The sequence below is a fragment of the Anopheles arabiensis genome, chromosome 2 (genome assembly GCF_016920715.1).
Source record: "Anopheles arabiensis isolate DONGOLA chromosome 2, AaraD3, whole genome shotgun sequence".
NCBI classification, from domain to species: domain Eukaryota; kingdom Metazoa; phylum Arthropoda; class Insecta; order Diptera; family Culicidae; genus Anopheles; species Anopheles arabiensis.
In genome coordinates this window covers 22,266,904-22,280,000 of record NC_053517.1, presented here as the reverse complement: position 1 = coordinate 22,280,000, position 13,097 = coordinate 22,266,904, and the positions used below count along the sequence as shown (strand labels likewise).

The 13,097-nt window shown below is 46.1% G+C and overlaps 1 protein-coding gene across 10 annotated transcripts in view; it reads right to left on the bottom strand.

Moving 5' to 3' along the window:
* Positions 1 to 12,232, bottom strand: part of LOC120908564 (voltage-dependent calcium channel type A subunit alpha-1-like) — a 29,707-nt gene extending 17,475 nt beyond the window's left edge. For 5 of the 10 annotated variants that reach the window (XM_040319715.1, XM_040319717.1, XM_040319718.1 and 2 more), the window contains exons 1-2: positions 5,582 to 5,772; positions 1 to 90 (exon numbers count right to left, since the gene is read on the bottom strand). The exon at positions 1 to 90 is cut by the window's left edge and continues 72 nt beyond it. In XM_040319715.1, coding sequence (XP_040175649.1) covers positions 1 to 90; positions 5,582 to 5,592 — 101 coding nt within the window. In that variant the 5' untranslated portion in view covers positions 5,593 to 5,772. Of the gene's footprint in view, positions 91 to 5,581; positions 5,774 to 9,406; positions 9,841 to 11,481; positions 11,805 to 11,962 lie in introns of those variants that run through there. The other 5 variants (XM_040319723.1, XM_040319716.1, XM_040319720.1 and 2 more) reach the window with 3 other exon arrangements.
* Between the last annotated feature and the right edge of the window lie 865 nt (positions 12,233 to 13,097).

Below are 13,097 nucleotides of genomic sequence, written 5' to 3'. Positions count from 1 at the left end.
CTCGGACTGCCCTTCTTTCCCTTCTTCGGACCCATTTGCTGCCCGCTGCCGTCCTTATCAGGAAGCGCCTCCTCTTGGGACGCTGCTAGCCTGTCGGGAGGTAGAGAAAAGCAAGCAAAGCTCTCTTTAATAGATGGTTAACTGTAATGTTATACTATAAAACATTAGCTATTTAACACGCAAAGATAAAGTGTAGTTAGAAGAGAAAAGAGAATTTGTTTTATGTTATCTTATTAAAGAATTTATTGTTTAATGTGTGCATTGCATGCTTCTTGCCGAAACTCTATGCAGAGCTTTAATGGCATTGACTTAACGGAAGATTGACAGTTCATCGCAAAGAGCTATGCTACCAAATAGTAAAAGGAAACGATTCTTCCTCGAGGCACTTTCTTGCACATTCTTATCTCTTCTGCTGTCTCGCAATGTCAATGTTACGCCGTGTTGTAATCGTTATGCGTTACGTCTTGAAATACGATTTGTAAAAACAAATCAAGACGACTTTAGTCTGGATAACGTGATGATGTCTTCCGCAGTGTTTTTTTGTATTGAAAGCCTTGCTCTTGCCTTTCGGGGTTTAAATTAAAGGCTAGCTAGCATAGCATATGATAAAGATATCAATTTCTGATTCGTCCATTAATTACATTAATTGTCACCTTGTATATCACTTTTGGAACATCATTTAAATTCAAACACTTTTCAGTCGCCATATAATTACAATACCAAAGCAGCTGTATAAACTGGAATCTCAAACACCAGCTCAATTTAACATCACTAATTCAAAGCATATAACTGTAAAACTTCAAATATTGAAATTCTCCACATATCCCCGAGGTTAAAACCGTTAGCCATTAAACGAAATGAGGTTATTTGCAAGCGTAGAGAACAATTCAAAAAGCATGTAGAGTAAGCACACACTAGCACAAACACACGCGCTCATTGTAGCCGAAGGACGCATATTGCTCATTCCACTCATGTTCCAGGGAAACGTTGCCAACATTCCGGATGATCTCATCTCATCCAACCGAGGCCAGTTGAGTTTGGCCAGCGTCAAAAGTAAAGCTGAAATCACATCTATCTTCCTAGTGGGCTTTAATCTAGTAAGGGCGCTGCATGACGTTCGCCTTTGACGCACCGAAACGTGAATGAATTATACTGATTGTGAAGAGAACAATAAACTTGGCCGTAGACTTTTTTGTTTGTTTGTTAGAAACAAAGATGATGAGTTATAATATGGATGATGTTGGCAAAAAAACTAGAGTACTCGTGTTACATGCTCTACTTGCCATACTGCGTGTATATCCATAGTTGAGCACTAATAAAAACGGACACAGTTTGTTGTTTTAACCGAAAAACCCAATAATAATTAACCGGCTCTGTCCACTAATCATCGACACCACACAATCACACGTAGCGACACTCTTTGGACGGGAATTAATGAATTCGTTGTTTGATTGGAACGTCCAGTAACGTCCAGTAACGAGCAGCAGCCACTCGTGGCTAGACATCCAAGCTTAACGCCACTGCTTGCACACAACTGTCCTGGCCGATTGCTGGCGGCCGACTTGCCCGACGTTCGCAAAGATACTGTGGATGCTGGATGCTAATATCTAAAATCGTAAACGGTGCTTTCGCTACGCATATCGGTCGTTACCGATTGGGTTACGGCAGGGCGAAAACGGGTAAGGGGCAAAACGGTGTCAAAGGGACATCCTGTGGCGACGGGATTTTGTACCACCCAACAAAAAAAAGCAGAAATATCGCACACAACGGCCAGTGGCACAGCATGCGGTCGGGTCCGGGGGTAATCGGTAGATCCTCAAAGCGTTCACCACCAAGATATGGCCACTGGTTTGCCTTTGGTGACTTTCGCATGGAATGCTTAATGTCTTGAGCTAGCCACGAGATGCCGTGTCCGGAATAGAGTGAGACAGAGAGAAAGAAAGAGAGAGCTCTATAAAATGAAAGAGCGCAATCCTTATTGATCAACGGTTCGAAGAAAATGGTATACGCATTTACGACCGGTGGTATGGGCGACAAGCGGCCGACAAACTGCACATCACGCGTCATTGGCGGAGCGTTATCGGGTTTAGCGGTAGGGCGGAAGTATAAAAGATGTTATATTAATCTTCCGCTTGAAATATATTCTTAACGATTGGCCAATGATAGTGAGCATTCCTGCGGCTGCAGCATGATGCTAATGAGAGCGAGTGTCTGGTTTTATCGAAGGTTGGGCAAAGTAAGCGCACTACTTACTCATAAATCAACGTGGTAAGGATGTTTCGAGCATATCTAGCCTCAGAGTATGGAGAAAAGGAAAAAGAATGAGTGTATGCTTATTAAAGGAATATTGCCGATGGGGGAAATATTTGATAAAGTTGAAGCACATTTTAGTGCTGTTAAAATTACAGGGTTTGCTAGCACCGATATGCAAAGTGCAATGTAATGCTTTTTTACTTTGTTTTTAAAATATCTATAGTAAATCAGTTTAAAAATAATAAATATTGATTATGTGATACATCTACAAAAAAAAAAAGATAAATCTTTCAGCAGAATCATAACCAATATAAGTTTGTCATTAACCAAGCTACAAACAGTTGTTGTACTGCTGTTTACATCACTTTCTCTTTTCGTCATACGTTTCAACCAGTACCATTTTGCTATCATAATTCATTTCGTCACACACTGAACCCAAGTCCCCCTCGACCATATGTATGACCGTCGTCGAACGTTATGGGACATTTAGCTTCCAAAGCATGCGGCCACTCAGCAAAATGCTAAACAAATAGACCGAGATTCGAGTCGAGCGGTCTCGCGAGCTTTCCACAAACTTCCACATCAATTTGCCTCGCTTTCCATCCACCACAGGAAAAAAAAACAAAACTGCCCCTGATTAATGATTCATCAATCTTCTGTCAATTCGTCAATCTGTTGTTCGGCTGAATCAATGCGTCTCGCGCATGTACCGGGTGGGCAGGCCGCTGCCGAGGCAGTGAAACTGGGCCGCACCGAGATGGTGTAAACAAACCGAAAAACCAGTCGGGCACCATTCATCGGCGACGGCTGCAAAATGATAGTGAGCTGGCAGAACGGTAGAAGCCGTTTGGTAGCCGTTTGGTTTATGAATCGAGCTGGTGGTGCTACGGCACAGTGCCACTTGCTTGCTTCCTTGCTAGGCGTTTTCTATGTTATTTCCATGGTATAGTTTTGTCTTTTGGTGTGTATGTGTGTGTGTGTATGTATTGTTTTCACTTGTTATTTCTATAGGCGACACAGTGCAGACTAGATAAAGATAGTGTTCCAAGGGTAGGAACGAGAAAGACGGTGCCAACGGAGGCAAGATCAATAATGAAATGCGAGAGGCGCTGGCACGATGTGTAAACAGGTTTTGTTTGATTGTCTAGAGCCCGACTGATTGTTTAGTTTAGGAGTTTCAATTGTCGAGCGATCCCAATGCATGGGATGGTTGAATGTCTGAGAATAGGCGAATTGATTTAAATTTCAAGGATTTGTTTAAGAAATGTCCTATTAACAATAATTTCAAGGCAGTGAAACGCAAGTTTACTGTAGCGAAATGTTATTTCTTTTCGGAGCTGACGAGCAAAACACTTTGCAAAAGGTCATTTTCATGTTCGCCATACCGCTATTGTCCGAAAAATTAGGCACAGCGAGCGAGCGAGCGAGCGAGCGAACGGTCCCATGGGATGACCCACTTCACCCGGGCCCTATTCATTCGGTTCGCGTATTAAAAATTCATTTTACATTGCATCATTCCAATCGCATGCTGAAGAGCCGTACTGTATCACCGGCGGGACCAGTTACAGAACACTTGCCACACGGCGTAAGCATTCCAACAAGACTCGGGGTAGCAGGTGGGAGGGGTGGTCTTGGGGTGAGAGAAGGTACAAGCGTGTTTTTCTTTTTTCGGTTCAGGCACTCATGAAAGGACTCTCTTTCAACCGTTTCAAGGACAGGATGCTTCGGGCAGACAAGGGTTGTACTGCTGCGGCGGCTATGGTGGGGTTCCTTTTTGTAATTTAACAGGAGCACACACACACACAGAGTGTGCCACTACCTCGGGTCATGACGTCAGTGATGACGAAAGGGCAATACGGCATCATGTTGCTTCTGTTGGGTGGATTTGTTTTTGCTGTTGTCGTTGCGTCCCACTTTAGCATCGCTTCCCATGAGAAGCGTGCGACAGTGAGCGAATGAAATGGTAAATAGATCGAACAACGGAACAGAACAAGGAAAGATTCACACGGTACACTCACGCCGTACCGAGAGCTGCTGGAACTGTGCTCGTGGTCGAAGATGCCGTAGCTCTTCCGCTCATCGGATCCGCACCGCGGAGCAGCGGTTAAACGCGGCGGTCTGTCAGATGGTTGGCAAAGGGTGGAAGGACCGGAGACATAAAGTCGCCAACTAGAAAAGCGAAGAGAAACACATCGCCCGTGTCACCCACACCGGATGGCAGTGCGAGGCAGCTTCGCGGAGATGAAATCGACCCGCCGATGGGTGAAAAGTTCGTCCCAGCCCCGTCCATCTGAAAGCGGGGTCGGCGTGGCTGAGGGCAGAGCTTTTACAAATTACAAACCACACGTTCGGCACGTTTTCCTTCGTTGCCCGCGGGGTGTTTCAGCGTGCGAAGCATTTTCGGGGCCTGCTGTAAGCTGTGAGAGCTGTGCTGTTAACTTGCCAGCGCGAAACGCGCCCAACAAAATCAACAGCGGGAGCAATTTCACGCATCGTGCGAGCAGGCATAACAAACCGTGTTATTAACACACACAGATACAAACGCCCAAACCGTACTACCGCACGTTCGCGGGGCTCTCTTTTCGCTCACGGTCGCGTTGCGGTCGCTTTGATGTGAAGGCTTGCCGCCGCTCACCACCACCACCACGCTGCTGGTTTTACTGTGAATATTTGTGTATCGATCGGTCGTGACTTTTGCTGCTGGCATTTGACATGTTTTCGCGCACGGCGGAGGTGGAGGGGCTCGGCAGCCGAAAACAAATAGGCGAGCGTAAATAAAATTAGTTTCCGAAAGTCCATAGACCCGTCGGTGGATGTAAAGGAAACACATTCACATACATAGAAACATTATATTAAACAGACACAAACACATACACTCTTAAGATGGACAGATATTGGAAAATGGATAAAGTTTGCTGCCCGTAATGACCATGGGCAAGAATCCCTTAAGGAGCCAACTTGACCCCTCGAATCGAGGGCAAATGTGAGTGGTTTGTAGCTCCCCCGAGACGCGAGTGTAAGCTGCCTGGCACTATGAGCCGCCAGTGTAGCAGCCAAAGAAAGTAAGTTTTAAAAGTGAATCATCATTCGGGTAATTTCAGCAATGGAGGCGCCTAGTGATGGAGACGCCTGGTGACGCATGGGATTTTTTACTTTTTCTTTCTTTTGCTGACAGGAAACGTTGATGCCCGAGAGAAAAAGCAGCCAAATGGGAGGGGGGAAACTATTAACATTCGATGACAGTCACTTTTCTGTATGCGAGATGCGTCAGTTTTACACCCCTTAAGCGATGGCCACGTTTACATAGAATCGTTTCGCTTATACTCACGCACTGTACATCGTTGGGCCGTTGTGTGTCTGATGGGAGATCAGTGTCTCCCTGCACGTTTCACCCCGAGTAAAGCATCAGCCAAAGCAAGCCAACAATGAGTCAGTAGCACAACACAATACGGCCACGGTTTTCAGCACGGTTTCAGCGGACGGCCACCAAACACTGTGGGGAATATGGGGAGCACGCACCACGAGAACGCGAACGACGCTTCGGACGACTGACACTGGTTCGCTTTGGGGCAGGCGTTTCGGTGTAAGTTTTCGGTCACTCAGGACACTGTGTGTGGCTGCTCAATGTTTCGCCATGTTTTTTTTGTTTTTTGTTTTTTGCAGTCAATCTTCCTCCGCCCGCAGGGATCTCACGAAAGTTTTGTGGGACACCAGGCGTCTCCATATCAAAACAACAGCGCTTCCTGCAGGAATAATTCTACCCAGAATCGAACCACGCATCGTTTGCATGCGTGTGTGTATGTGTTGGTGAGTGGCCGATAAAAACAAGAGCGCGAGAGAGGCAACTCGGGTGGAATTGTAAACGATGACGTGTATTTACAACTGCTCTCTGAGTGGCACGTCGCGGTGAGTGACCCGTACAGGCACGCGGTAAGCGAACGTGTTGTCAAACGGGGAAAAACGGGGCAAAACAACTCCAAGGGCTGAGGGTCTGGTAAGATGGATACAATAAATAAAACAGGCAAAGCGAACCCGTTTTGCAGGCCCACGGTACGGCGGCACGTTCGGTGGCTGTACGATAAAGCGTTTCCATTTCGTCACTTGCAAGACGTTCGAAGCGAGAGCGAGGCTAGAAGGAGCGAAAGACATCGGCATGGGCCAGCATCCCGAGCAAAAAGGTGACCGATTACAGCAAGCACTTTTCAAGGCTCTCGAGCCCAGTGTGTACCGTCGGGGTAAAGGTGGAAGGAATACATTAACATTCATTATGCTTGATACGATGGTAAATGACGTGAGTGGTAGGGCGCTAGCTGAGCTTAAAGGTGTTCGGTGCGCTTCCAGCACGGTTCGGGGTTGAGCGATTGTTTATTTAAGAAAGTTTCAGCATGGGCAAGAAAAGTTTGTAATTTTAAATACAAAATTCATTGACCATGGTTTTGCAAGGTAATTTAAAACCCCCGGTCGGATGGCAAATCACACTAAACTATCGATTCTTTTGGATCTGCCTTCACAGGTTTGCTGCACAGCCCTCAGTGGTTGCTGTCGCGTGACGGCAGCAAAAAAAGGCAATCGTATTACATTGCAGTTCCGGGAAATTTTGTTAACAGTTTCAGCGAAGAGTGAAACATTATTCCGACGCGTCACGTGGTAGCATGAACATGCAAATAAGCATGCAAATTGATTGCGGGAAGCCACTGTTTCGAGTGTATTTTCACACAGCTGCAGCTCGTGCACTTTCTGCAGTGGCCTTCACTGTTATTTTGCTGCTATTTGCTGTGACTTTACAGGTTTTTGGATAAACGGAATTAATTACAATGCCTTATACATTGTTTTAGTATCGCAATACAAACTCAACAGAATTCAAATGCTCATGTATCTCTTGTAACGTTCAAAAAGCCTCTTTAGACGTTCATTTTATGTTTCGTTATATATACTGTACTTGGCAGGGAATGCATACATATATGCACTGTTTTCCGGGTCAGTTAGTAATGTGAATGGCATTCAACAATTGCACGAGTTTCGTTAAACAACACAGCTGTCACAAACTGTTGACAGCTGTTGAAAAACATCTTGCAAGTTTCTAATAATGCTGTTCACATATAATACTGAACCGCAAAAACAATGAAAGTTACGCTAATCGCTGACCCAGTAACATCTATTCAGCCAGCCAGACTCTTCCATACAAATAGGGACCAGAATTGACACACACTCACATAACTTTGTGTAAGTCCAAAAGAATATGTAATTCGAAATATGAACCTTTCCTGCTCACTTTTTTCTACCAAATGACGTTAATAATAGTGTTGTTAAACCCTTTTCCATTTAAACTCATCGTCCGATGTACGACTTGTAAACAAATCACAATTCCTGCTACTAATACTATGCAGCTATCGGTGAGTGTGTGGCAAAAGTATTCCCCCATAGCTAGCCGACAGCCATGGCTGTGTATGCGTGCGATAGAAGAATGTTTAGAATTGCTCCTTTTTTCCATCCGTTCTCACGAAACGCGAAACAAACGAGCCTTTTCTCACGCACAGACATACACACAGATACATTTGAATGGAAGAAGGGAAGTAACGCTGTTTTTATCCGCAGAGTTTGGCTCGGTTTGCTGGTAAAATAAGGAGCAACTTTTCCGCAAAGTGTCACCAATACATTAACAACACAAGGGATTCGCTTTTGTGGCTGGGCTTTTGTTCCCGCCGGGGGTTCGGCTGTGTTTATAAAAAGTTAATTAGGGTTCGCTGCCTTGCGGTTGTTCTTTTTTGGTAGTTTTTTCTTTTGTTTCTTGTTAAAATTAGTTCTTTATATTAAAAAAAGAGGAAATTAAACAAGAAGGTTGAGAGAAAAGGTACTCTAAAATGTTCTTTATTTTCCTTTGGTGACAAGATAAGATTCGGATGTCCCAAGCGGTCCCATCTCGACAGTACAAACGCGGATGACGAACGTATCGATCAAACGCGGGTGTGTCATAATGTATCACCGGCGTTCACGCTCGCCACCGTTTTTTGGGTGGCGTGAAAAGGCACAAACCCCTGCAAGGACATACACTCTGGACTGGAGCGTCGAGCAGCACCGAGAAAGATGGTAAATGCATTAAAGCAAGCGACTAACCTCAACCAGTTTAGATACATGGAAATGCCCATGCGTATGTAGTGATGCAGCACTTAAAAAAGGAGATAGCAACGAGTGACTGTCAGCTTGGCACAGGAGGATTGCAATCATTTGCAAACCTCATTCACCCCTTGCCGTGTCGTAAAAAGGTACCAGCAGAGCAAAATATAATAAAGCCGAACTTTCACTCTCTTCTTCACTTCTTTTCTTTCCCCTCCCGGTCCCGGTCTTATGCTGGTTACCACTACTACCAACCGCACTGGCTGTGCATGTGCATCACCGTGCAGAGAACGGCAGCGAGATAGAGACGATCGCACTGCTTACACCGTTGTCATGTGGTTGCCACTAAAGCGCTGCCACAGACACACAGACAAAACGGCAGTCTCGTGACGCGACTGCATTGAGCTGCAATGGGTCGCTATTTTCGTTTCTTGGAACGCTTCCAAACGGGAACGGTGTCAGTCTGGTGCGTTGACCAGAGGATTCTGCCACAACGGCAACAAAATGGCAACAAAAGGTGACAGATTTATTCGCTTGCCGTGCGCGCAGGACTACATGGAGCGATGGTGAGGTACAGCTACTGCTGCTGGTACGGCATTACGTGGCAGCTGTAAAATGTCAAAACAACAGCCACAGCAACGGAAAAACACAAAAAAAACAACGATGAATGCAAGGTGACAGTTGTTCTTTCACCTAGATTCAGGACGGACGCGTTTGGGTCAGTGCTGGGAAATGCAGGCCACAACATGCAATCGGGTGGCTTTCTTCGGCTTTGTCCCCGAAGCGCTTCGAAGCTTCATGGTTCGTAGAGCAAGCGGTGCAACTGCACGACAACACTGCCACTACGAGCCAGCGTTCTTTTCTTCGGCGTCCACACCTGTGACACTGTTTGTCCTGCTCGCCCTTTCAGGGAGTTTGGTTGTTGGTTGTTTGCTTTGTTTCGGGTTTCTCTTTTGTGTGTTTTAAGAAGGAAGAAAGAAGGAAATTTTCGTCCCCAGAAACACGTTGGGGCTAAAATGTGTCGCCCAGTTTCACTTACCTTACAGTTTATATACATCCACACAGCGGCACATTATCCACTTCGCACTAGCGATAAAACGCTTGACCGTGGAACCATTGGCATCGTCACACTTGTTACTTGTTATCGTTGCAAGGCCTCAAAGACGCTGGAGAATAGTGCTAGCCTTTCGATCCTAATCTCAAATTCACTTGGCGCAATATTTTCCGTGCCCGTTTTCTGTAGCAGATTCCACTTGCTTGCATGAACGGAGGCAACGGATCCGTGCCTATGTTGTTAGCGTATTATTATTTGTAGCTGAAATTAACGCTCACCCTTAGCTTGGCCTACTTTTCTGTACTCTTTGCACTTCACAACACTACAGCACAACCGGAATGATCATCACTTGTATCGCTTTTCGAGTGGACATGTATTTTTGCACATATTTTTTCACCTTTCTGCTTTGCCTGCAATCACTGAAAATTGCGAAGAAGTGGAGGAATTCGAGAATAAAAAAGAAGAAAAAAAACACACAAACACACAAATTAGAAAGCAACATTTGATCAGCAATCCTACTTGTCGTGGATTGAATCAATGCGCTTTACACATAATTAAATCCAATCGTTCGCTTCCACTTGAGCTTAACTCACACACACACACACACACACACAAATACTTGCATGCCCACACTTATTGCACTGGCATCGTTCCAGCGGAAATTAATTTTTAATCCTTCGCTATCCCTTCCCTGCCAATGGCGATTGGAACTGGTCCGAAACGCTCTACCAGGCGTCTCCATCTGCCATTTTCACACCAGAACAGCTCACGTGGCCAGCAGGATGAGCAAACCAATAAAGAAAAGAAAAACAGGGCGCACAATTTTCTGTGACCCAAAACCGGGATTCTATTAGCTGTCACTGTATGTGTGAGTGTGTGAGTAGTTGAAAAAGCGTAAGAATTTCCCAGGATAGACACACAAATACAGGAGAAGAGTCCCTTAAACGGTCACCAGAACGATAAACATTATCCTTTTTAACGCTCGGTCGATCAACACTTTAACGAAGAAAGAGAGCGCGAGAGAGAGAGAGAGAGAGAGAGAAAAAAAGCGAGTGAGAAAGAGAGGAAGGAGCCTGAGAGGGTGGAGGAGATGAAAGATTGGGGATCAGTTCGATTGGTTCTATTTTTATCCTTATCTTCATTCCGGGGGTTTCTCTTTCCTCCACCCAACCCGTCTGCATGTGTGTCGTGTGCCACTGTGTCATCTGTGTGGTGCGCATTTCCGCTTACACTTGCTGATTGTCACACACACACACACACGTACACCGCCGAACGCTTTCCCAGCTTCGTTCGCTAGTGTCTCAGTGGAGCGCATCCGTTTACAGCGTCGGTTTGGAGGATTCCTCCGAACGCTGGTGCTGTAGAACCTTTTGTTCTGTGCCTTGTTAGGGAGGGCAACCGTGTTTTACCCCCTTTCTTTCAGGCTTCTAATACGTCCACCCCGCACCACCACTAGCTCGTTTATTTTCTCTCTTTCTCTCACACTTACTTACGTTATCTCCGCATGACGTGTGTCCGTTTGTATCTCGTTCCATGCTCACTGCCTCTCTCTCTCTCTCTCTCTCTCTCTCTCTCTCTCTCTCTCTTTTTCTTTTTTATTCTCGCTCTCTTTCTCTTTCGATTGTTTTTTTTGTGTTGGTCTTGGGGTCAGATTTTCGTGCCCCGGTTCGGAAAGATGTACGGTCGGGGGTAAATGTGGTGGGAAAATCCCATCCCAAAGGAATGGCTGAGCAGTGAGAGAGGGAGCGCAAGCAGGGTAGAAGTTTGTGCTGGATTGCAGTTGCGGAGGTTTTCTTTGCGCTCCCTGCTTCCTCGCTTGTTGCCGAACGAAACCGAAGCACTTTCTTCAACGATGTTCAAAGGATATGAGCAAACACTCACGCACACATACCCATACATATAAACGAACGAACACATACACACACACACACACACGCTTATAAAATTATTAGGGCAAACGAACCGTTGCCGTACTTGGGAAAGGATATTTTCGGCCCAAAGCAAACGAATGGGTCTATTTTTCTTCGCATCCAACCTTTTCGCCCCTCCCGTTTCCTTACGTTTTCTTGCTTCCAAGACTGCACCAACACATACACACACACAGACTCTTTAACAGAAACAGGAAGAGCAAACGATGGTCTTTGCTGGCAGGTTTGATGAACACTTGCTTCACGAAAAGAATCCTCGGTGGAATATATTTTTCGAATCACTGACGCACACTATTTTAACGCATGCCAACACACACACATACGCATGCAGAACAGTGCGTCACCGTGTAACCATTGGCTCGGAACGACCCCGGAGCTGCAGGTAAGGAAAAATTCTCCTGCGCTTATCTGCCCTCGCGCGAGGAGTGCGAGGACAATTGCACAACGTACCCCGTGCTCCTTGGCGAGCGGATTTTTCACCCTTCCGGTTGGAGCGATTCTGGATTGTCGCACTGTATACACCACGCAAGATTAAAGCAAAACCCTGCAACGGGGCAGACTTTCGAGTTTAGCACAGTTTAGCACATCATCCCCATTTACTCCCCAGCCTCACCTTATCACACAGCACACCGCCGCTCGAACCACCCAGCATTACCCGCCGTTCACTTGCTTTTGCACCACCACGCTTACACACGTACATACAGACATACATATACGCAAACACACACGACACACACACACAAGGAGCAGTGGAGCAAACCGAACAGAAAAAAACCCCACGCGACTGGGCCGGGACAACACCGTGGACGAGGTCTCGGCACGATGCCTGCCTGCACTGTTCTGCGCTCGGTCGCGAGCGAACGGTTTACCTTAACCTGCAGCGTGCGAAAGGTGACCGAGAGCGCACGGTTGTTCGGGTGGGCTTTTGGGTCGTCTTTCGGTACGCCCTCCCACCGTCCCTGCTTGGCGGGCTCGTTGCTTGCGTACGGTGAGAGTGAGAATGCGCCAGTGGTGGGAAAATGCCGGTAGCCCTGCCGCTCGGCACAGTGAGCTGCGAGACAGTGCGATCCGTTTGTGTGTGTGTGTGTGTGTGTGTGTGTGTGTGTGTTCGAGTGAGCGGACGATATACCACCCGCATCCTTGCTAGTGCTGCTGCTGGAGGTTGTGTTCGGATTCACCTGCTCATCGTTTGCCCGTGTGAGGTCCGGAACAGTCACACTATGGGCTGGGGGTTATTTGCTTTTGCGATGGCGACGAAAGAATAGTAAAAGTTCGTACAAAAACAAACTGTTTCACGGCAAATATTTTCACGCCATGTGTGGGCGCGCAAGAAATTTGGCTTTTCATCGAATGTCATCGCACCATACAGTCTGACATGTTCCAGCCGTGATGACTTTGGCAACTTTTCCACGCTTCGCGGCGTGCAATTTTCTCGGTATTTCTAAACGCACGGTAAGATATTGTGGGCAAAATTGAAATACATAACCCAAATGCTTCTTCACGACAAAAAGGTACTCCTCATCACTATCATCTATCCAGTGGCTAATAAAGAAGGCTGAAACAAACATTGAAGCACCCTATGAAACGAGCCCCAATCCTTTATCTCCAAGCTGTCACTTAGCAAGTGGTGAGAACGGAAAATGAGTTCACTGATAGAGCAAAACACATACATCTAAAAGCTCTGAAAATAAACACAGAAACGAAAGGAAAGGCTTTAGACAGCAGAATGAAAGCTCCTTGCGTGAAAT